We start from the raw sequence: 22,066 nt of genomic DNA on the forward strand, positions 1-22,066 counted from the left end.
ACCATCCCCTACAGTCATGTTGCTAACAATCTACTTATTCCTTAAACTTTACAAACATTCACTTTTCATAAAATTCATCTCAAGTGTCTGGCTACACCTGCCATATCATTACAGACCTATGATGGCTAATATTCCTAAGCCTCTTCATTTTTCTCCTTACACAGTATTCATTTCACCAGGTTAGAAGCAGTTTAACCAGGCACATCCAATTTACAACCTATTCACACATCAGCAAATTTTTCTATTATTGTACTTTCCTGTTTTGTATTTTTAGTAAATGAAACATTGAAATAACTACTGTACCTGTGTTTTTCCTTCCATCAAGGCCGACAAGAAATAATCAGCCATATTTGAGAAGTATGACTCAATCTCCACCTGAGGACTTGAATTTGGTCCCTGTGTTCTTGATTTCTTGTGTGAGAGAGGATCAACTGGACGGGGTAGTCTTACATCTCCAGGAGTTGTGACAGAACCTGGAGTGGTGGCCGAGGATCCAGTTCTTGCTTCTCCCTTCTCCTCGTCATATGGGTCAGGTGGCTGAACTGTCTGTGTTATCAAAAACAGGATCATATCAACACTCAGATTACCTGGTCAAAGTCTTTTTCTATTTTGCATGAAGCTATCTTACAAGAACATCAATTAATTTTTTTCAACATTCTTCTTATATAAGTAATTAAATATTACCAGTGTCAAAGTAGGAATATTAAATACATTCATTCATAGCGTACCTGACACCCAGCCCTCATGAACTCAGCTGATATCCACTTTTCGTGTCCAAGTTCCCAAGGTGTTGCCGGCTGACCACGAGCAAGGCAGCTGGCATACACTCCCACCAACATTGCTAGAGCCCTCTCGGTGTCTACCAATGGTGAGGAAAGGGTACTTGCATCTAAAACCTGCAAAAGGTTAAAAAAAAATAATAATAATAATCTCAGTAATGTGGTGAGTTTGTGAATAAGGTAAACCAGGCCATTCATTAGACTTACTTATAAAGGTTGGAAAACACAAGAACAGACATAAGGAATAATAAAAGATAGTCAAAAAACAACACGAGAGGGTTGCCAATGTTGGTGCACTGAGGATTATGTGATGTGTGTTAAAGGTGGCTTTCCAGGAGACTTTTTCAATTACATAAACAGTTACCTAACATTATTAGACAAACTGGAGGGAGGAGGGAGGAAAAAAATCTTACATCTTTTTACATATTTTTTTCTTTACTCTTGGAAGTCCTTATGATGCAGGCTGGTCTAAAACAGGAGCACCAGAGACTCACATGTTTTAGTACCAGGAAGCAGATGTTGATAGAACTTAGGAAGGAAGGAAGGAAGGAAGGAAGGAAGGAAGGAAGGGAGGGGTCTCTTTTATAAACACACACATATGATATATAACACAACTTCACCACCACCACAGCCTTACCTGAACCACCTCCAGCTCGGGGTCCATGTAGTTACCGACAAAATAACTACCCATCATTTCCTTGGCCCGGGCTGAGTGATTAGCCATTTCCCAGACCTGAGTGGCATCCTGACCAGCATAATACTGTAAGATATCACTACCACACGGAGCTGTTGATCTGTTGAGATACCAAGGATAATATATAACTTACTGTAGACTCTTTTTATAAGGTGAAAATAGACTTTGTATTGATTAAGTGTCATCTGTGTGTGTGTGTGTGAGGTTGTCGAGTTGTTGATATCCATTATACATATGGATGAGGCATTGATAAGAGTGAGTATGGGTGACTGAGGAGAAATATAAAATCACAGTCACACAGTATCTAAGTCATCATGGACATTGAGGAAACCTTTTATCAGCATCCAATCCATTCAACAACATCTTCTTCCTCTTGTAAACATAATCAATACAATATAAAAAAAGCTTCACTCAAATGTGTTCACTTGTAATTTGACTCCCCTAACCACCAGCACAGCTTCTATAACAGCATGAGGGGCATTTGAGATTATTACAGGTTATTAACTATTTATTTCAAGAAAGACACTAATTATATTGAGTCAATTATGTTTTATTGTAGCAGTAAATATACACAAACATTAGTATATAAATGTCCAGCTCACCTAAATTCCTGAACATCGTACACTTTCCCGTTGACTACAATCCAGAGACCTCCATCCTTGTTGTGGTTCTCTAGATCAGCTTTACGAATTACTGGCATTTCTTCAGTCTGTTTGATGGTGTTCACTGAAGAAACAAAAATAAATAAAATAATATCTTTCATAATCTAATAACAAAGCAAAGGGCCATCCTGGAATTTAGCATGTGACAGTTTTGTCGGTTATCCTTGGTCAAATTGTCTTACTGTTTACCATTGTTGTATACCTGCACTGTCTCAGCACACAGGAGACGGTATATTCACACGGCCTACATACACCATATACCTATAGTGTCTATATTCATGCTCAACTGTATACCTACATAATTTATATATGGTACAGTCTATCTAATTGTAAACCAGTATGACAATGTTACTGAATAATTATTAGTATTACTGTATTATTGTACTGTACTGTACAAACATAAGAAAGTGGTACACAAAATGAATAGGTACAAAACATGAGGTAATCTTATTCAAACAGCACAAAAAAAAAATACAAACCAATTATTCCCGGCCAAGCCATATCTTCTGTATCTTCTCTGTCGGCCCCGGGAGCAAGTTGATTGAAGCGGTCGAGAGGCTCCAAGAGACTTAACAGAGGTGAGATAAGGTCACATGACAGGACGACATTGGGGTTGTGCACTGACACCACCAGCAGGGAAATGAAGAGCTCACTCAGCAGAAGACCTGATCATATAAAAAAAAAAAAAAAAAAAGTTAAGCATTTTATCTACCTTTCATCCATTTATTTAGTCTTAAAACTAATGGGATATTGTAATTCTTTTAATACATATAACCCTAATCACTATGTTAACAGTGATGTGTGGTCGTTGGGATTTGTAAGTGTATGGACAACTACATGAATGGTTACAAAATATACAACTAAAGTTAAATACCTGTCCACAGAAATCTATCAATTCTCAAATATTCATCCTCCATTGCCAAATATTAAACAGGTTTTACAATCATTCTATAGTTTTCTTCCATGCAGGGTCAAAAATTTAAATCAATTGTTATTCCATAGTAAAAACAAAGAACTTTACCTGTTATGTCTCTCTGCAGGATGGTACAGGTGAGAGCAGTGAGGCGGGTGTTGATGGTGGCCAGGGAGGTGGCAATGGAGAGAGTATCAGAGACATGACCCACCAACAGGGACAAGTACTTCCTGAGTAGCCAACCTGCTCCCTCAACCTCACTCTCTGTACGGTAAAGGTAAATTAACATATTACGTTTACTGTCCTCCTCACCTGTGTTGAGTGAACCAAAACGTAAATAAAACTTAAAAGATATGAGGGAATTAACAGGTCAGAGTGATGCAAGATACTGTGTGTGTAAGAAGCATATACTGGTACTTGATCACGTCTTCATTTACATCACACAATATAAAAGGGAATCTTTAGCCAAACCAATTTGTTTTGTTGTAGAGGGTAGCCAGAATAAAGAGCAACACAGACTCTCCCTAAGTCAATGTCATTCTTCATTCCAGCTACCTTGCTTATTGTGTTAAGCAGCTACAAAACATAAACAACAAAAGAGGGCAAAATATGCAGAGGAATCAACACCAGTCTGGATCAAATTTCATTGTGGGATAAGGGTGACTACTGTATATATTTCATTTATAAACCTTAATTTAGTTTCATGTACTCTTACCTTGCATAATGTGCTTTGGACTAACATTGCTCTCCACAGGGAACAGTTGACTGACTAGCAACCTTTGAAACCTTAAGAGTAACTGTATAGAGGGGGAGAGCTCCCCTTGAGTCCCTGTAGTTCCTCCCATCAGGGCCCCGTTTCGCTCATTGTGTCCATCTACCAGCACGGCCGAGGATATCATGGACATGCTGTCAGGAGCAATAGCCTGTAAGAGGAAGTAAGTTTAAAGATTTCTACTGAGAAGTCATCTAATCACAGATAAATAGTGAAATGAAATGCTCTGTATCCATGTACCAATAGACTCTGTATCTGCCATTCAGAGGAAAAGAACACATGTAGGATTTATTTCAAAGTCTATACTTAGTCTATATTCAAATTTTAAATAAGTATTATTGAAGACCCACAATTACATCATTTTGCTCCAATATTCAATTAACTTTTTAACTCAATTTATTTATTACCAAATAAAAGAAGAGCTACCATAAAAACTTACCTGTAGTCTCATCAGTGTCTGAGTGGAGGCATTTCTCAACAGCTGGCGGACTAGATGCAGGAGAGGGAGAGTAGCCGACTGGTCATCTGACATAGAATTATCACAAGAGCGGCGAGAAGAGGCAGCCTCACCCCTCACATTCTTCCTGGGGCTCACATTGGACCCCCCCAACACACTGTTGCCGCTGCTGATGGTGCTACTTTGGGCCACCTTGTTCTTCTCGGTCCACTCTGCTTCTTGTACTTCAACTAGACCAGGTAAGAGAACCATTATATTATCTATTCAGGTAAAATTGAAAATAATCAGCTCATATCATCTAATAAATTCATTATAAGGCAAAATAAAAATAAATTTTATATAAGTATAAGCAAGAAACCTATCATCCCCTGGATACAAAAATATCATAGCTTGAATAGGAAGTAAAGGTTGAGGAGGGTGATGCAAGACAAATACAAAGAACAAGAGAAATGGGCAAGGTTGTTATGGTACAAGTACAGTACAGTGATCCCTCGGTTAACGAGCGCCTCGGTTAACGAGATTTCGGTTAACGATTTACCTTCCATAAGATTCTTAACTTCGGTTAACGAGCAATCCCTCGATTAACGAGTTTTTTACGAGCCAACTTCAACATGTTTTCGCTTGCATTTGGCGGTCCACCAGCGTATTAGTCCGCCAATACAGTAATCGGTTTTAGGGCTTAAATTCCTTACTATTTTAGTAAATATCAAGAAGCTTATACTATTCAATAATTTTAAAAGTTTAATATTAACTTTTTTAGTCATTTTAACAATTATTGAACATAATTGAAGGTAAAGAAACTAGTTTCTGGCGTGCCATCCAGCCTGTTAACACACCAGACAGGCGTTAGTCTCTCTGTTTTCAGTGGAGGTAACATCTTGCTTGAGACTCTCTTCAACTAAACGCTTTTTTTCTGTGTTTCCAAGCAAATTATTGGTCATTTTGAAATTTATTTTACATATTGACAATATATAATGCAGTGCAGTGTTGATTTAAAGAAAATAATCTTGAATTACACCAAGAGAACTAAAATTTTGGGTGAAATGGTGGCATGGGGTGACTTTTCTTCCACCCCAATGCCTTCTCTTCTCCCTTCTCCTCCACCCCCATTCTAATTCCCATCATCATCATCATCATCATCATCCAGGAGCCTTCTACATACACACCTCAAAGTAAGTGTACTTTTCTACCTTTTTTGTTGAATTTAGGCAATTTTCGGTGAGCTGGAACCAATTACCCAAAAACCCATTGAAACAATGGTTTCGGTTAACGAGTTTTTCGGTTAACGAGCAACCTGCTGGAACGGATTGTGCTCGTTAACTGAGGGACCACTGTATATACAAATAAACCTACCCAGTGAATATTTGTATGGATGCAACCGAACCCATTTCAATGTTACCTCCAAACTAACTTTTATCTATTGGTTTATTTATATCATAGTCTTAGCACTGAATTGATCACACTTGGCATATGACTTGAATATTCACCTTTACTCTCATGTACGTATCTGATCTTTCTTAACTTCAATAGATTTAATCACTAACCATTACTTACTTTCAAATCTTCTCCTCAATCTTTCATCACTTGTTAATTATATATTTTTACTTCAATATTGAATAAATACTGAATTTCAACCTTACATATAACTGCTTGTTCTCCTTTGCCATTTTAATTCAGTGATGTACTGTACATAGAGAGCTGGTGCCTGACACATGTTGGGCCACTATACCCAATAGTCATGAATACATACACTTAATAGCAGCGCCAAGAGCCATTTCCAAACCACCATCTGCCATCAAACTCGACACCAGTAAATCAATCATGAATCGTCGCCCTGAGCTCATGCTGGAGATGTCTGATCCTGAGGGATGAAGAACACAAACAAATAACAAACAACTAAACATTTGTAGATACAGCACAAACTCTTATCATATAAATGTACTGTACACACAACAATAACTATTTTAATGAATAGGTCCAATAAATTTCAAAATGAACACTGTAACTCCTGCTGTCTAGGTAGGATTGTCAAAATGCTTCCTCCATTGTATCATAATGTTTAACACAAAATCGTAAATGCACTTTTTGGAGCAAGTGTACTCTGTATATATAATAATCTGCCAATTCATTATTCAATTGCTGATAAATGACCAACTTGACATTAGCAAAGCTTCCAAACTATTATTACCTGTACTTGGGAGAAGAGATGAGAGTGCTTTTGCCCTTTCTTCTGCTGTAGGCAGTAAAATAGACCAGCCTGTCTGGAGAGTCGCCTGAGCAGCAACCTGGAATAAAAATAAAATATTTACCACCCAAAAAATTACTGACACATTACACATACAGCTTATGACAACACTGCCAGCAGTTGGACCCAGGATGGTGTTGCTGTTCAAGAGTGGGGGTTAATTTCCTGTTCTGGATGCAGGTCACATTACAGTAGTTGTTGAAACATTTAAAATATTGCATTACTGTAAAAAATTTCACAAATACATTTCAAAAAGTTGGTCCAAAACCATGCAACATAAGTCAAAGAAGAAAAGGGTTGTAAAGAAGTTCAGCAAAGCTTCTCACCTGTATTGTAGGCAGAACTCCAGAGCTGCTGGCCAGGTTCACAACTCTCTGCTTGAGGCTGCCCAAGAGTGATGATCCCACATGTAAAGCCACAGTGTCAACATCAGTGTGATTCTGTACAGCCGAGTGAAGCTAAAAGAAAATATTGGAGGTAAATATAGCACGAGTTACTGTAAATTTATTATTCTATCCTTATTTGTATCTCCAGATATAGTGTATATTAATTTCTGACTTGACACCACCTAACTATTCCCAATTCCCTCCATCTTGTGAAAAGTCTCAAGTGTAGGTTACTCAAGCAAGTAGGAAAGAGTGCCATAATTAGTCCAAGCTAGACAAGTGTTACTGTACTTACCTGTAATCTAAGAAGGTTGAGCCCTGCCACTACCATACACTCCTGCTCCTGTGATGGTATACGATCATCAGCCAGTCCTTCTCCAACACGAGCCAAGAGGTCATTTAGCCTCACAAAGGTCTCTTCACAAACTTCCACAACATATGGAATCCGAATGGAAACAGACCACGACATTTTTGTACTCCATGCAAAAGTCTGCAAAATTTAAATAAAGGTAATACAAATTTATAAAAAAAAATAATATTGATTATAACATTGTCCTTATCTATAAAAGAAGATTAAATTGTTTGACACAAAAAAAAAAAACATTATCAGTACCGGTGCACTTAAGTGGTATTTGACCAAGAGCATTATTCATGTACTGTATATAGTTATGACAATGAGCTAATAAGTTACATCTTGATGAAGGATGAGGATACAGGTGTAATGTATAAAAAATAATCCACATATCCTTGCTCCTTAAAATCTGATGAAGATTTTTTTCATATTCAAAAGCAAAATCATAAGGCATCATATGAATACTATTATTCTCAAGACTTACCTGGATGTATATTTCAACTATATGAGGATATAATTGTGGATCTAGATTCTGGTGGTAGCAGAATTGTTCCTCCTCTAATCCATAAATATTGATTAATGAAACAACCATACAGAGTTCAAAATTTAAGTTTATTTTACTTACTTGTGATGGGCCACAGGCTATTCCAATGATATTCTTGCCCTGCAGAGATGACATGAGTGTTGGTTCTGCCAGAGCAACATGTGGGGAGTCTCCTAATTGGGCCTGGTCATTGCGCCCCCAAACGTACACCTCCCCGTCCTCCGTCAGAGTCACTACGTGCATACAGCCCATACCAACCTCCCGGACCTTCTTGCCTGCAACAATAAGAAATGTATTCGTCTGTTTCATAAAAGCATAAAGCTATAGAAAAAACAAACCCATAACAAGTAATATCAGACTCATCTTTGAGATGTGGTTAAGCTCAACCCAATTTCAGGTTACTTATCAAAACCATATTTGTTACAACCGAAATTTTTCGTATTCAAAGAAGAATAACAACTTTGTCATCTGTGAACAGAAAAGTCATTTCTGAATTTGACTTGAAAATTAAAAATACAAAGCTGTATACTGTAATGCATCTAATCTTGGCCCAATGATCCATTTACTGCTCACCAAAATTTTTAAAAATATTATGGGAATACATTTTTACAACCTACATTATGTATTACAATGAGATACAATTAACTTACTTTCTCTAAAAACTAAAAAAGATGGAAAACAAATTTATAACTCTATGTTTGTCTTTGATACCCCCAAAATGTTCTACACTACTGAGGGTATACACAAACACTTGTTATCTTGAAAATAGGTTCTTATTCTCGTACGGGAGATATACAGAGGGACTAATAGACAGTCGGCTTCCACACCATAAGGACTAGCGATCTCAACTCTCTGTATCACTCCGCGCTGGCATGTACAGATGCCAGCATTCACAAGCTGAATACATAATATGTAAATATGATAATTCACATACATAACATGGTGCACAATAAGTGGAAATATTACATAGGATTAATACATGTTCTGTAATACTTTACTATACATAATTAATAGAGTAATATAAGAATACACAGCTTAAGGTACTACTTCGTGTCCATATTATACAATAACAACCATACCTGTTAAAGCTTTGACTTGTTTTGGATAGCGTACGTGTTCTTCGCTGCTGTGGCCGAGACGGTGGTTGTCACCTTTTCCCCAGGTAAAGAGGGACCCAGTTTTGCTCAAAGCCACAGAAAACTGAGCACCGCAGAACACTCGACAAATCTCCTGACCCTGAGAAAAAAAAAACAATATTGAAACCACAAATGACAACCTAGTAACTTCCTTTGACATTTTATAAAAAAAATTTCTCTTATATGGCAGATTAATTCTTTTATAATCTCCTCTGTAGTCTGAAGCAGGTCATACTGTTTTCTTTGCTTCCTTCCCTTCCACATAACCTCCTCCAGTCATCTCTTCCATCATTTACTCAAGAGATGATCATAGAGATCTTTTACTGTACTGTACTAACCTGCAGTTTGTCCACCAATTTTGGAACTTTGGAGCCATCTGACCCTCCCCGTCCGAGCTTGCCATAATCTCCGTCACCCCAGGAGTAGACGTTACCAGAGTCCGTCACGGCAATTGTCTGGGCGTCTCCACTGCCACAAGCGACGTCAAGGACTCGTTCAGCTGAAATAAATCGAGCTTAAAATAACAAGTTGTTCTGTATCATTATAATCGGTGTGACTTTTCATTATCAGGTAAATACTGCACCTTGCTACAAATTTCCTTGGTATTTTCATTCCAACAGAAAAGTGTTGGCTAATAAAACATAACAAGGATAAGGGGTCAAGAGATAATATGGGGGGATAAAGCATGAAGTCTGTTTCACACCAACATTCCGCTAAAATTTTAATTTGGCAGTTTTCTCTGGCTAATTGTGCCTATTCAGTGGTCCCCCTAACCTGCCTTTCTTCTTACCATGTTTAAGGTAAAATAATCTCAATCCTCAATTAATGGTGGTCAAAAGGTTATAATATCCCCTAAGTCACATCACTAACTCTATTAAGATTACAAAAGTGATTGCCTGTACTTATGATCACACTGCACAGAGAGGGAACACAATATAAATACTGTACTATCTATCTCATTATTTTTGTCACACTTCTCCTGTTGTTGTGTGATAGGTTCAACGAAGAATATACATATGAGTACAGGCATCCCCGCGTTACGGAAGGGTTCCGTTCCTGGACAATTTACTGTATTTTCCCATTGACTTCCATTATAAAACTGGAGATGCATTCCTACGGAATTTTTTTCGGCCCCAAAAACGTAATTCAAGCACTTTTATGAATGAAAATAGACATTTATAAACACAAACAATACAGTACATTAATAATTTATGAGATACATGTAACATGAAGAGAAATACAGTTGAATAAATAAAAATATTGTACTGTTCTCACCACAAAAGGTGTTGACTGCTGTGTGAGGATAGGTGGTGCAAAGGGAGTTATTGGGAGGGAAAGGCACTACTCTCTTCTGCCCTGCCCTGTACATCATCATCTGCTTTTGGCTTTTCTCTGAGGGTGAATAGCTCAGCCAATGTTGTTTGACGTTTACAGCGCACCTTCTCCTTGTACAGCTCGGTGTAGGAACTGAGAGCATTGTTAACTGCTCTTGCAATCTTGATGTTTCTTTTACGGTTGGGCTCGTAATCAGCAAAGATTTGCAGACCTTCCTGTATTAGTGCAAACGCTTTAGACATATCCTTTGTTGTCAACTGCAGTGGGGTGGGTGGAGATTCTATATCCTCTTCTTGTCCTGCAGCTCGCTCTTGTTCCAACATCATCAGATCTTCATTAGTCAAATCTTCTCTATGGGACTCTTAGCAACTCAACCACATCATTTTCTATGACTTTTTCAAAGCCTACATTATTTGCAAGCGTCACAATGTCTTGTTGAACTTGCTGTAAACTTTCATCTTGTGAAAAACCTTGAAATTCATGGACACACTCTGGCCATATGTTTTTCCATGAACCCTTCATAGCTGAGGTTTTCGCTTCATCCCATGACTTGGCTATATTATCCACAGCATCCAAGATGTTGAACTTTTTCCAGAAGTCCCTAATTGTAGGTTTACCCTCCCCATCAATTGCTTTTATGAGCTGCAAAAAAGATTTCTTAAGATAATATGCCTTAAAGTTAGCTATCACACCTTGATCCATTGGCTGGAGCAAGGAAGTTGTGTTCTTGGGGATGTACTCCACTCTCACATTATCAGAAAGATCATTTAAATTGACTGGGTGGCTTGGTGCATTGTCTAAGAGGAGCAATGCTTTATTAGATATGTTACGCCTGGCATTATATCTTTCAACAGCAAGGCAAAAAAAGTTAGTGAACCAGTCTTGGAAAAAGGTCATAGTCATCCAAGCCTTCTTATTGGAATACAAAATCACAGGTAGATTAGACTTGGCATAGCCCTTGAAAGCCCTTGGATTTTCTGAGTGATACACAAGTAGGGGCTTTAATTTCATGTCACCTGAAGCATTTCCTCCCACAAGAAGTGTTAGACGATCTTTGGATGCTTTAAAGCCTGGTGCTGATTTTTCTTCAGTGGAAATAAAAGTTCAAGCAGGCATGCACTTCCAGAAAAGCCCAGTTTCATCAACATTGTACACTTGTTCTGGTGTGTAACCTCCTTCATCAATAATTTTCTTCAGCTCAGCAGGATATTTCTTAGCAGAATCTGTATCAGCACTGGCAGCTTCACCACTCATTTTTATGTTGTGTAATTTAAGGCACTTCTTAAACCTTTCAAACCAGCCTTTACTAGCCAGAAAAGGTTCAACCTCAGAAGATGCACCTTCCTCTTCCTGCAAATCATTATATAAACTGATGGCTTTCTGTTCAATAACCATAGTGTTTAGTGGCACATTGCGTTTAGTCTGATCTTCAATCCAGACACTCAGGAGTCGTTCCATATTCAACATCACATCACTTCGATGAAAACACATGGTTCGAGCAGTTAATGGAGTAGCAGCTTGAGCACTTGACCTAATATTGTCCTTATTATCCCAGATTATTCCCACTGTTGAAGTAGCAAGACTTAATGTTTTTGCAATCTGGGTAAGTTTTCTCCAGCATCAAACCTTCTTAAAACGTCAAGTTTAATATCCAATGTAATGCCTTTGTGGCTTCTTTTTGCACTACTGCGGTCACTTCCACTTGATGGTCTCTTTCCAGTCATCTTGAATAAGGGTAATGCACTGTACTGTACTTACGGTATGTTTGTAAAAGTTAAATCAAACTGCTGGGGCGCGAAACATGCGCGCACACTGGATGTAAACAACGGAGTGACTCCACATGGCGACACCACGCTTGGCGGTAGCAAACACCACGAAATCCACACAAAACAAATTATCAATTTTAATAAAAAATTATAATTTTATATAGAAATTTTTTTTAAATTGTTAAAATTTACCCAAATTTCCGTAAGGGCGGATTTACGGGCCGTAACGCGAAATTATTGGTCATAATTTACAAATTCCGTAAGAGCGAAATTCCGTGACCTGGGCTTCCGTAACGGGGGGGATGCCTGTAGTTTAAGACAAGAAAATGAAAGAAGAACCAAGATAAAATACAATTATCCTCGCATACCGTACTTCCTCATATCCTCCAATTGCAAGTAAAAGTGAATCCTTAGTCCCTACATTAATACCTTTTAAAGCTGTGACTAGTGTGGGTGTGCTGTGGTCATCTGAGGATCCATGGCCGAGCCTGCCATAGTTTCCTCGACCCCATGTATACAATTCTCCTTGGTTGGAGATGGCAGCACTGTAGGTTGATCCACAAGCAATGGACACTATTGTTTTTCCTTGCAGTTCTTGCACAAGAGTTGGTGCTTCCCTAGAGCTACTGTCACCATGCCCGAGGCGGCCACCATCTCCATTGCCCCAGGAGTATACCTTCAGGATGCAATAATAATATCAATGTTACAACAATATAATAAAAATTAGTAGTCAAGGAGAAGAGCATAAGATTAAGTACTTTAGAAACTTGTGGATATAGTTATTAAAACATTTCTTATTACATGACATGACTGCCCCTCCAGAACATCACGGCCAGAAAACATATTTACTCGATGATAAACTTACCTGACCACCAGTAGTGAGGGCCAAATAATGCTTTCCATCAGGGTGTGCAGCAATATTAACCATCTCCTCTTCTGGTTGGCCTGGGACTGGTTGAGGGCATGGAGCCTCTGAGTTATAGTACAAACTATACATGGTGCCCTTCTGTGTGAGGATAAGTAGGCAGCGCTCAGCACATGCTAATGACTTGATGCCCAACTCTGCCAAAGAGTCACAGTAGTTGAGAGGTCGAGAATGACTGGAGACTCCAGACCAAGCCAGCCATCCCCATGACAAAACCTGTTGATGGCAAGAAAGAACACTTGGGAAAAAATTACTTCGCAATACAGTAATTACATTATCATCCATTTTCACTTACTTAAGAAGAGGTCTTGAAAATAATCCTTTATGTTTTAACATTTTTAATTGTTACAATATTTCATGAATATAAAAAGATCTTGCTTGTAAAATAAGGTGACCCTGAAGAAAAAGTCATCTTCATCACTAATGGCCTCATGAAGGTTATCATCAATTCACACACACCTCAACCATCTTTAAGAAATTAAAACTACTCTAAATTCTTAATAACCATTTCCTCAAATTTATACATTATGAAATCACCTGATATGATCCTTGTTGTAATACAGTATGCACATTAACAATCCTTCTAAAATGTTTTCTTACAAAGTTATTGTTTCTTTTATGGAAACTGTATTAGTCAATTTCACAAAGTAAGCCCATTGACCATATCATATATTTTGAGAAAGTCAAAGTTTCAGACTTTTTTTTTTTCAAACATGACCCATATTGCAATACTGTATGTACCATACAGCTACTACAACTATCAGGGCATAAAAAGATCTACTACACAAACTTTCACACTTTTTCAGTGCCAAACTCAAAGAACAATGGGATGATTTAGTATCAGAACTGGACATGGTAAAGTGACTATCTTTGTGCCCATTATTAACAATAAAGTTCTTGTATACCACTCTGGTAGGGGCTTCAAATTCATACAGGTATTTCATTATTACAAAAGAATAACTTCACCTCCTGGCCTTGTGTGGGTCTGCCATGTGGTGTATGAAGTGGAGGAGTGTGAGGAGCTGCCAAACGATCAAGATGGCACAGGAGGATGACTGCAGCTTGTTCCAGGTCTACACTCACGTCCTCATCCTCAGGCAACTCTAGATAACGAAGGAGGCATTCTGTTGGGCTCACCTGTTGGGTAAAGTAGTAATTTATCTATAATGATGCTTTTTTACAATAGTATTTCTTTCACTCTCAGATGTAAAAATCATACAGTAGGCTCTCACCAATAACGTTTAATAGGTGCCTGAAAAACACCATTATTAGTGAAAACGTTATTTGTGTGACATTAAAATACATGTAAAAAGGGTTTATTGGTGCCGCTGCCACAAGAATTTCACCCATTTTTTCCCCATGAAGCCCTCCTAACACTTTTTGTTAGCTGAAATAAAAAGAATTGCTATTCAATCATCAAAATAAAGAGTTTGAGTAACATAACACTAAGTTTTTGAGGTGCTTGGTGTGATGATTGTTCCGTATCTGAGGGCCGCTAACACTTGCCTTGTCTTTTATTCTACAGGCTAACCATTTCACGAGAAAATGCTCTGCTATCACTAACAACCTGTTTCTATCGCCTTTATCATTCATAGCTCGCCTCGCATTTCCATCACTACCGAAATATTTTTAGCCAGCACAATACTCTTCTTGGTCTCCTCTAAGTTCCTCTTAATATTTCGCACTGTAGACTCAGGACAGTTCAATTTCCTCACTTTAAAAGTTCCCAGTCATTCAGGTGGCAAATCACTCCCTCCACCACCTCCCCAAGCCCCCACAGGCAAAAATGCGGAAGCCATTATTGATCACCGACCCTAACAACCACTGGTTATAGTGGCGAAAATCTCACACGTGGGCGCAGCGTTGTATTCCACTGAGCGTTTGTGAGAGTGAGGCGGAGTGGACAACTACGTCAGTCAACATGGCGGCAAACAAATGCTATCATTGATGCGCTCGGATGCTTCCCGCGAAATTTCCGTTATTCAAGAGAATCCAGACGTTATTATCGAAAATGGGTATCTATTGTAACTTACCGTTATTGTCGAAAAAGTTATTGTGGAAGTCGTTATTGGCGAGAGCCTACTGTAATTACAAAAACGATGAAAATTGTCAATGAAAAATGTCTTGAAAATAGTATAAGCATAATTCTATTTTTCTGTGCGATTTACTTATCACCAAGGACACACAAAATAAAAGAAATAAACGTTTGCATACTTCTATAGGAGTATTTTCATCCCAGATGGTAGAGGATGACTGAGTCTTGAGGAGAGGAATGGCACCAAACCTATGCAGTACTGGCAAGAGTGGAGCACTGGTTCCATGGCTGCTCACACGATTATCCACCTAAAAAATAATAAAAACAAGTCCTATGACAAATACAATACATACTGCGAGATCTGAATACCTCAGTCACAAAGGACTTTTTCAGAAGTAAAGCTGTCTATCTGACCCTGTGTTTCTTTTGCTACCATATAACCATTACTGGACTAAGATACTAGTTAGAAAGAACAACAAACTACTGTACACCATATGAAGAAAAAATAATTTCTACCTGATTCCTGCCAGAGTCCCACAGTTGCAGCAGCAGAGTAATAACAGTTAGCAGGGTTGACAAAGTAGCTCGCTGAAGTGCCAGGTGAAGTAGGAGAGAAAGTGCCATGTGACGATCACCAAGCGGCACACGTGTCACACTGCTCCCGCCTGTCCCTGTTCGAGGAAGATATCATAGTGTCATCTTCTGCAGACACTTGAGATGGATTCATTTTCATTCCCTATACGTACAAAAATCATGTGACTGTAGAGGTAAGTTAAAGGAAAGAATAGGAGGAACAAGAGCAAAATAATGATGAGGAGAGAATATACAAGTAGAGTAATAAGGTAGAATATGCATATGGCATGGTAGAGTATAGGGCTAAAGTGGAGAATTAAATTTCTTGACCTTCACCCGCCAACTTACCTCCAGGTACTTGGCTGAGAACAACAGAGGTGAGGAACTTTTGTGATCTTTCAACAACATCGAGCCAGACGGATGAGACAGTAGACTCATCAAACAATGTTGCTTCAGGTAATGTTTCTAAAGCTTCAAGGGATTCCTGAAGGAAAAATAGTTATTTGGAGATTAATATTCATACTCTCAAAAACATAATCACTGACATAATACTAGAGCAGTAAAATCATATGAAATGTACTGTATTCTTGACAGCATAATTTCAATCCTTTAATCAGTCATCCATGGATGTAGAAGATAAACATCTACAGAGAAGAGTCGGAGACAGACAGTAAATATCAACTGAAACACCAAAAGATGATATAAAAATCAAGCAGTAGTTCTGAAAAACCATCATAACTTACTTGCAATAATTCTGTGCAGAGGTCAGCATCTTCCCCTGACCTCCATGCCCTTCTGAGAAAGGCAAAGGCAAAGTTGAGTGCGGCTCTTGATCCAACTCGAGCCAATCCAAGAGTTGCCCGTTCTGCCCCGGCCCCTCTGCCAACCCTTCCTTCACCCCAGACATTTGCTGTCTGAGGTTTTTTCTTGCCCACTGGCTCACCGGGCTTCGTTTCTGGTGGTCTGGCTCGCTTTAGGGCAACAAGATATCTGTAAACAAAGACACATATCAATAATGAATCACTCTCTCAGAATCATTCAACAGTACTGTACTGTACACTAAAACCTCCTGTACCCAGACTTTACCTCATACTGTACAGGATCAGCCCTTTGAAACCAGACTCAAGTTCAGTTTGCAGCAAAAAGATAAGGGATAAACATATTCAACTCACTGGGGCAAGTTGACAATAATTGGATAACCACACTACTATGTCTTAATTCTTATTAAATTACTTTTAGGATGGTAAATCAGGGAGGAGGTGGGAGGGGTACCATATGAACCATATAAGCAACAGTGTACACAGAATTCAAAATAATTTTCCCCACCATCTCCCAACATGTCTGGTGACCAATGGAATTATATTTTAAATTACTGTTCCTGTGTATCTAATTATTTCTATTTTTTCTTTATTACAAAATAGCTTAACCAAAGAGTTCTGTCTAATTCTTAACTTTACATTCAACAGATATACAAGTACTATATGTGAATGTAGCAGGAACATTGGAACAAATGTAGTGAATTTTCTATATGTCACCTAAACAATTCCCAATAATAACACGACAGCAAACATTGTTAAGATACCTATGAGCCACCATAAAGCGCTGTTGAAGACGACTAGCAGAAAGTGTTGTGGACGCTGCTTCTAAACACATCAGACGCTGTTCCTTGACAAGTGCATCGAGACATTTCTTCAAACCATTTCCTTGTGGTTGTGGTCCCCACGTCCAGCCATCAAGGAGGGATGACGAAGGAGGTGATGCACCTTGTCCACTTTCAAGTTCTCGTTCAGCTTCCTCCCGATCAAGCTTTTGACAAGGCCCACAGTTGCATCCACTTTGTGGCCCACATATACCATCACAGCAGGGACAAGTCAATACTCGCATACTGCAATAGTAGTGTCCACTCTCACCTGTAAAGAGCAGATTGAAAAGTGAGAAAATTTGGTTTATCAGTAAAATTTTGTTTTCCATAAGTCTAACTCGCATAAAAGCAGATCACTTACTCTGGGATTACAGACTCTGCTATCCAGTCCAGAGTCACTAATTGTAACAAATCATGATGAACTGAGTTGTAATACAGATGAGGGCAGGAAGATTACCTAAAAATTAACCACTCTAATGCTACCTGGGGGATCAGGTTAGGTTAACATGAGGGTGGTTAATCTCCTGGTGTAAGCTGGGAGGAATCTTCAATAGATACAAAGAAGGTACAGTAACAGGTACACTGATGTGTGTATGAAGAGGGACAACTGCATGAGTACAGTACCTTTCCTGGCAGTAACTCCAGCAGAGTTAAGGATGCCTTCAACATGAGGTCCTGCAACTTCTCCATCTTTAACCATTTGGTTGTATAATGAAGGCAGATTGTCCGGCTGTAGGAGGCTCTGTAGATCTGACTTCAGCCATTTCACATCTAGACGGGGTTGAGGGCGGAGTGTGACCCCGCCCATCCCCCCCTGCCATATCAGGGGGGATCCCACAGCTGTCATTGTTGATTTATTTCCTGAAATTATACAAAATAAAACATTTACATATCTAATGTATGGAAAATACTGTATATTGTATTGTGCATGCAGTTTTTCTTTCTTTATTCTTTTAAGCCTTTTCTTGCTGCAATGAAAGCTAGGTTTATGGTCACAGTGGTAAGTGGATTGCACTTGCCTTAGACACTACTCAGCACCAGCAAATTAAAAACTGTGAACACTAAATTATGTCTGATTTTGGCTGGAATGAACCATTCAATGTGCACTAGCTACAGTACTGTACACAAGTTTTACTGTACATGTATTACATTTCATCACTTTTCTCCTCTTAATTATCTTCCACCAAGCTTTTTATAGTTTATTATCCACTGTTTGGATTTGTTCCTTAACAACCACACAAATAAAATTTAGAAAATTCAACAAGAAACAGGAAAATTTCTGGTTTAGGGTAATTTTTCTCTCATTCATGGGAGATTTATGAAAGAATGAGATTTTGGTAAAGGTGAAGGAGACCGTTAGCACTAGAAGGATGATGAGTAATAAAATTGAGGCAACAAAATTGTAGTACTTATAGTTTATGTCTTCTTTTTAGCTTATCCTTGGATCATAAATTAATTGTTAGTGGGCAGAGCATGAAAGAAGAAGGAAATGGCGGGGTAAAAACACTCCAAACACTGATCATATGACGGTAGTTTCAGGTCTCTACATCCTTTGTAGGCGAAAAAATAAAATATTTGCCATAATTATGGGACCGTTGGATCACCCACAGCAACCGTGTTTTGGTTTACATCATCTGCTATGCGGGAGTGTCCAGGGTCTTTGTAGAAATATCAAGAAGCAAACAATAATCTCACCAGGCTTATTTATTTATGATTTATATTGGATTGCATTCATTCATTTTTTCTAGAGATGTGTTTTGGATAGTAAGAATATTAAAACGACAATGCACAGGTTAAAAAGTTAGGTGAGGTTAGGTCAGGTTCTAATAGTTTCTGTGCATTCTTGCTTCCATTTTTGTGTTCAGTATCATGCAAATAGTACCTCCAGAAATTTTGGTTCAATTCCAGGTATTTGTTTACAAGTAGACAACCAACGAACCTCTAGGTTATGTTACGTTGTTAGGTTAGGTTACATTTGTAAGGTTAGGTTACATTTGTTAGGTTAGGTTAGTTTTGTTGCTTTATGGTTGTTGAACAATGTGTTTTTCCTATGTTAAAATCCATGGTTGTCCACTTGTCAAAAAAATACTCAATTCCATAAGTTACTTCTGGTGTTAATGGTCTACGCCAGCTTTACTGAGATATTTCATTAACTAGTCGAGCCAGTTACCAATTTAATCTAACCATAATAATTAATTGCAGACAGATTTCTAAAAATTGCATAAACTTGGGAGAAAAAAATATATAAGACATTGAGAACAGAAAGATAAACTGAAGCTACATCTCTTGTTACTTTGACCTCACAATCTCCCTCTTTATCTGAGCTAATTTTACCTCAAACATGTGATAAATTCCAACACCAAAACTTCAGTAATATAACGAAGCTCTTATTTCTAATACATATTAATAGTTATCTTCCATCAATATTATTAAATAAAACCAAATATAAATAATTAACATTCATACACAGAATAGAGCTCTTCCACACGTAATTAATTCAATCTTACTGGCTTATTAAATTACATCTTAGTCTTGGATATGGACACGTTGTCATAGTGGTGTACAGTACTAGGCTAGTATTCACCTTGACGGTAATAAAACTGTCATGGCGAGGTGTGTCAAGGGTAGTACTGGCTGGGGACGTCCATCTGGGTCTACTGGATCGATGTTTACAGCTGATGTTGTGTTCACCGTCTCGACCTCCCTACCATACACTGTCTTTGTTATCTCTTCTTTCTAGTTGTCTTTTATATAAATTACACGTATATATTATTAAATGAAATGTGTGTATCCTAGATTTTAAATACAATGACAAAATGACAAAAATATTTTCTAGATTTTTATTATGTACTGTAGCCTGGGGACTCATATTTATTTGTAAGTTTGTATACATAATGTGTATGTAAAACCAATAGAATTTAAGTTTATAGTATGCTAAATCAATTGTATCACTCTGATGAAAACCATATTATAATAAAAAAATGTAATGGTTATTTTCCCTAACTTAAAATACCAAACTCGCAATAAGTGAATGGTGAGGAAGTACCATGACAAATACATACAGTAATTCTTTTTACGATAGTGTTGGAATTTATGGGAATATTTCAATGAGTGAATGGGTGACACTAAATGAATAAGGAGTGTTTGTTCTCAGTTTTGGCAACCCTGCACTATTGCTGAAAAATTTTATTGGTTTGCATTTGTCATTTCACCTTCTTTATCAGCTTACTAATCTGCCGCCCTTTCGGCTTAATTAATTGAAAGGCCGTTTGGACGGTTGCTTGGTTTCAATGTTACTTTGTTATGACCTTCATTGTAAGTGTACCACCCTTAATTGATTGAACGCTTTCACCACACACACACACTCAAAACCCCCTTGAAAGCACATCCTCACCCCTCCAAGTGGGTGCCTGCTCTCCCCCCTGAAACCTGCTCCAGTCTCTAACCTCACCACTAACACAACAAGTTTACCCACAACAGTACCACCACACCTCTCTGACTCCCCCACAACCCTACCCCTTCCCCTCTGGCCAACCACTTCCCACCATCCTCAACCCACCCATCCTAGGCCCTCTTCTTTCTCACTCTCACAGGTTGCTACAGGTTACCTACCGAACCCAGCATGACCTCAGCTATGCCCTCGTCCGCCCACCCCCTCGACATGCCCTATCCGCCAGGTTTCAACCCCAGTCTCATCCTCCAACCAAGCTGGGTTTAGTGTGGAAACTTGGGCATGCTACCCTCACGAGCCCCGGGCTTTTAGTTAACCGTGTTGCCAACAGATCGGAGCTCAGTGGCTCACATTTTTTATCGGTACAGGTGCACGCTTTCCCGTCTTTCTTATTATAGTCTTTGTGACGTCACTAGCAGGCTATTTGCCTGAGTGAGCCGTGAAGGAAGGCCGTGTTATGACTGGCTGTTATGTGGTGATTAAATTTTTAGTATTTTTATATTAAGTTAATTAAACACAAGTTTATGTCGCTACTGTCTTCTGTGGTTAGTAAATTGTTGGTATTTTTATTTTCATAATTGAGTTACATGTGATGTTAGAGAGTTGGTTAACTACCGTCATGGTAGTTTGTCAACCCAACAAGTAGTTACTGAGAGTTTTATTCCGTCATCAATTGAAATTTAGGTGAAGATATTTTATGAAAAGGTAATTGCAAAGATAAACTCCGCCATTTTATATATTATGCTGCCTTGGTGTTAGTGTAGTTTATATTGGTGTTTGTAGTAAGAAATAATTAGTTGCCGTCGATGATTTGGTGAATTGACAAAAATTAATAAGGTTAATATTCGTTTTTGTCCCAATAGATATTTTAGATTTTGGTTAATATATAGGACTAACCCGCCAGGGCTGCAGAGTGCAGAGGCGGCCGTATCATCTCACGCCCAGAAAATGCCTTAAATTTCACCATATCATAGTAAGTTCTTTCTGGTTAATATACCGGGGAAGTTAGGTAGGTTAGGTAGGTCTTTTCTTCATACCCGCAAAAGTTAAGTAGCATTTATTTTAAAGTATCCAGTTTTTAACATATTTCCAGACTACAACAGTGTCCACTATAATATAACAATGAAAATCCCGTTTTCAGAATTGTTTTCAATCAATTTCGCTCGCGGGTTTGTCTATAATTACCCAGATTTTTTACCATTATCAATAGGATTATTTTTTGGTAAAGGTGCAGAAAAGGGTGACCACCAGAAGGAATTGTCCGAATTGGTTGAAATTTTTTCTGCACACTATAATATGATATTAAACACACAAATGGAAACAATGCATGGAACCTAATAGAACCTGACCTAACATAGCCAACCTATGGGTTTGTTAGGTCAGGTTCTATTAGGATCTA

The 22,066-nt window shown here is 38.3% G+C and overlaps 1 protein-coding gene across 2 annotated transcripts in view; it reads right to left on the bottom strand.

The window, feature by feature from the left end:
* LOC121862905 (E3 ubiquitin-protein ligase HERC2-like) overlaps window positions 1–19,933 on the bottom strand; it is a 68,591-nt gene extending 48,658 nt beyond the window's left edge. For both annotated transcript variants that reach the window (XM_042361312.1, XM_042361311.1), the window contains exons 1-25: window positions 19,801–19,933; window positions 17,841–18,077; window positions 17,157–17,484; window positions 16,318–16,564; window positions 15,923–16,058; window positions 15,518–15,672; window positions 15,181–15,309; window positions 13,933–14,103; window positions 12,907–13,182; window positions 12,471–12,717; window positions 9,279–9,439; window positions 8,884–9,040; window positions 7,886–8,079; window positions 7,204–7,398; window positions 6,849–6,980; window positions 6,466–6,562; window positions 6,028–6,138; window positions 4,260–4,507; window positions 3,764–3,971; window positions 3,157–3,312; window positions 2,615–2,800; window positions 2,076–2,199; window positions 1,417–1,573; window positions 729–896; window positions 304–546 (exon numbers count right to left, since the gene is read on the bottom strand). In XM_042361312.1, coding sequence (XP_042217246.1) covers window positions 304–546; window positions 729–896; window positions 1,417–1,573; window positions 2,076–2,199; window positions 2,615–2,800; window positions 3,157–3,312; window positions 3,764–3,971; window positions 4,260–4,507; window positions 6,028–6,138; window positions 6,466–6,562; window positions 6,849–6,980; window positions 7,204–7,398; window positions 7,886–8,079; window positions 8,884–9,040; window positions 9,279–9,439; window positions 12,471–12,717; window positions 12,907–13,182; window positions 13,933–14,103; window positions 15,181–15,309; window positions 15,518–15,672; window positions 15,923–16,058; window positions 16,318–16,564; window positions 17,157–17,484; window positions 17,841–18,063 — 4,449 coding nt within the window. In that variant the 5' untranslated portion in view covers window positions 18,064–18,077; window positions 19,801–19,933. The remainder of the gene's footprint in view (window positions 1–303; window positions 547–728; window positions 897–1,416; window positions 1,574–2,075; window positions 2,200–2,614; window positions 2,801–3,156; window positions 3,313–3,763; window positions 3,972–4,259; window positions 4,508–6,027; window positions 6,139–6,465; window positions 6,563–6,848; window positions 6,981–7,203; window positions 7,399–7,885; window positions 8,080–8,883; window positions 9,041–9,278; window positions 9,440–12,470; window positions 12,718–12,906; window positions 13,183–13,932; window positions 14,104–15,180; window positions 15,310–15,517; window positions 15,673–15,922; window positions 16,059–16,317; window positions 16,565–17,156; window positions 17,485–17,840; window positions 18,078–19,800) is intronic.
* Between the last annotated feature and the right edge of the window lie 2,133 nt (window positions 19,934–22,066).

Source organism: Homarus americanus, unplaced genomic scaffold, assembly GCF_018991925.1.
Source record: "Homarus americanus isolate GMGI-L3 unplaced genomic scaffold, GMGI_Hamer_2.0 scaffold24922, whole genome shotgun sequence".
Classification (NCBI taxonomy): domain Eukaryota; kingdom Metazoa; phylum Arthropoda; class Malacostraca; order Decapoda; family Nephropidae; genus Homarus; species Homarus americanus.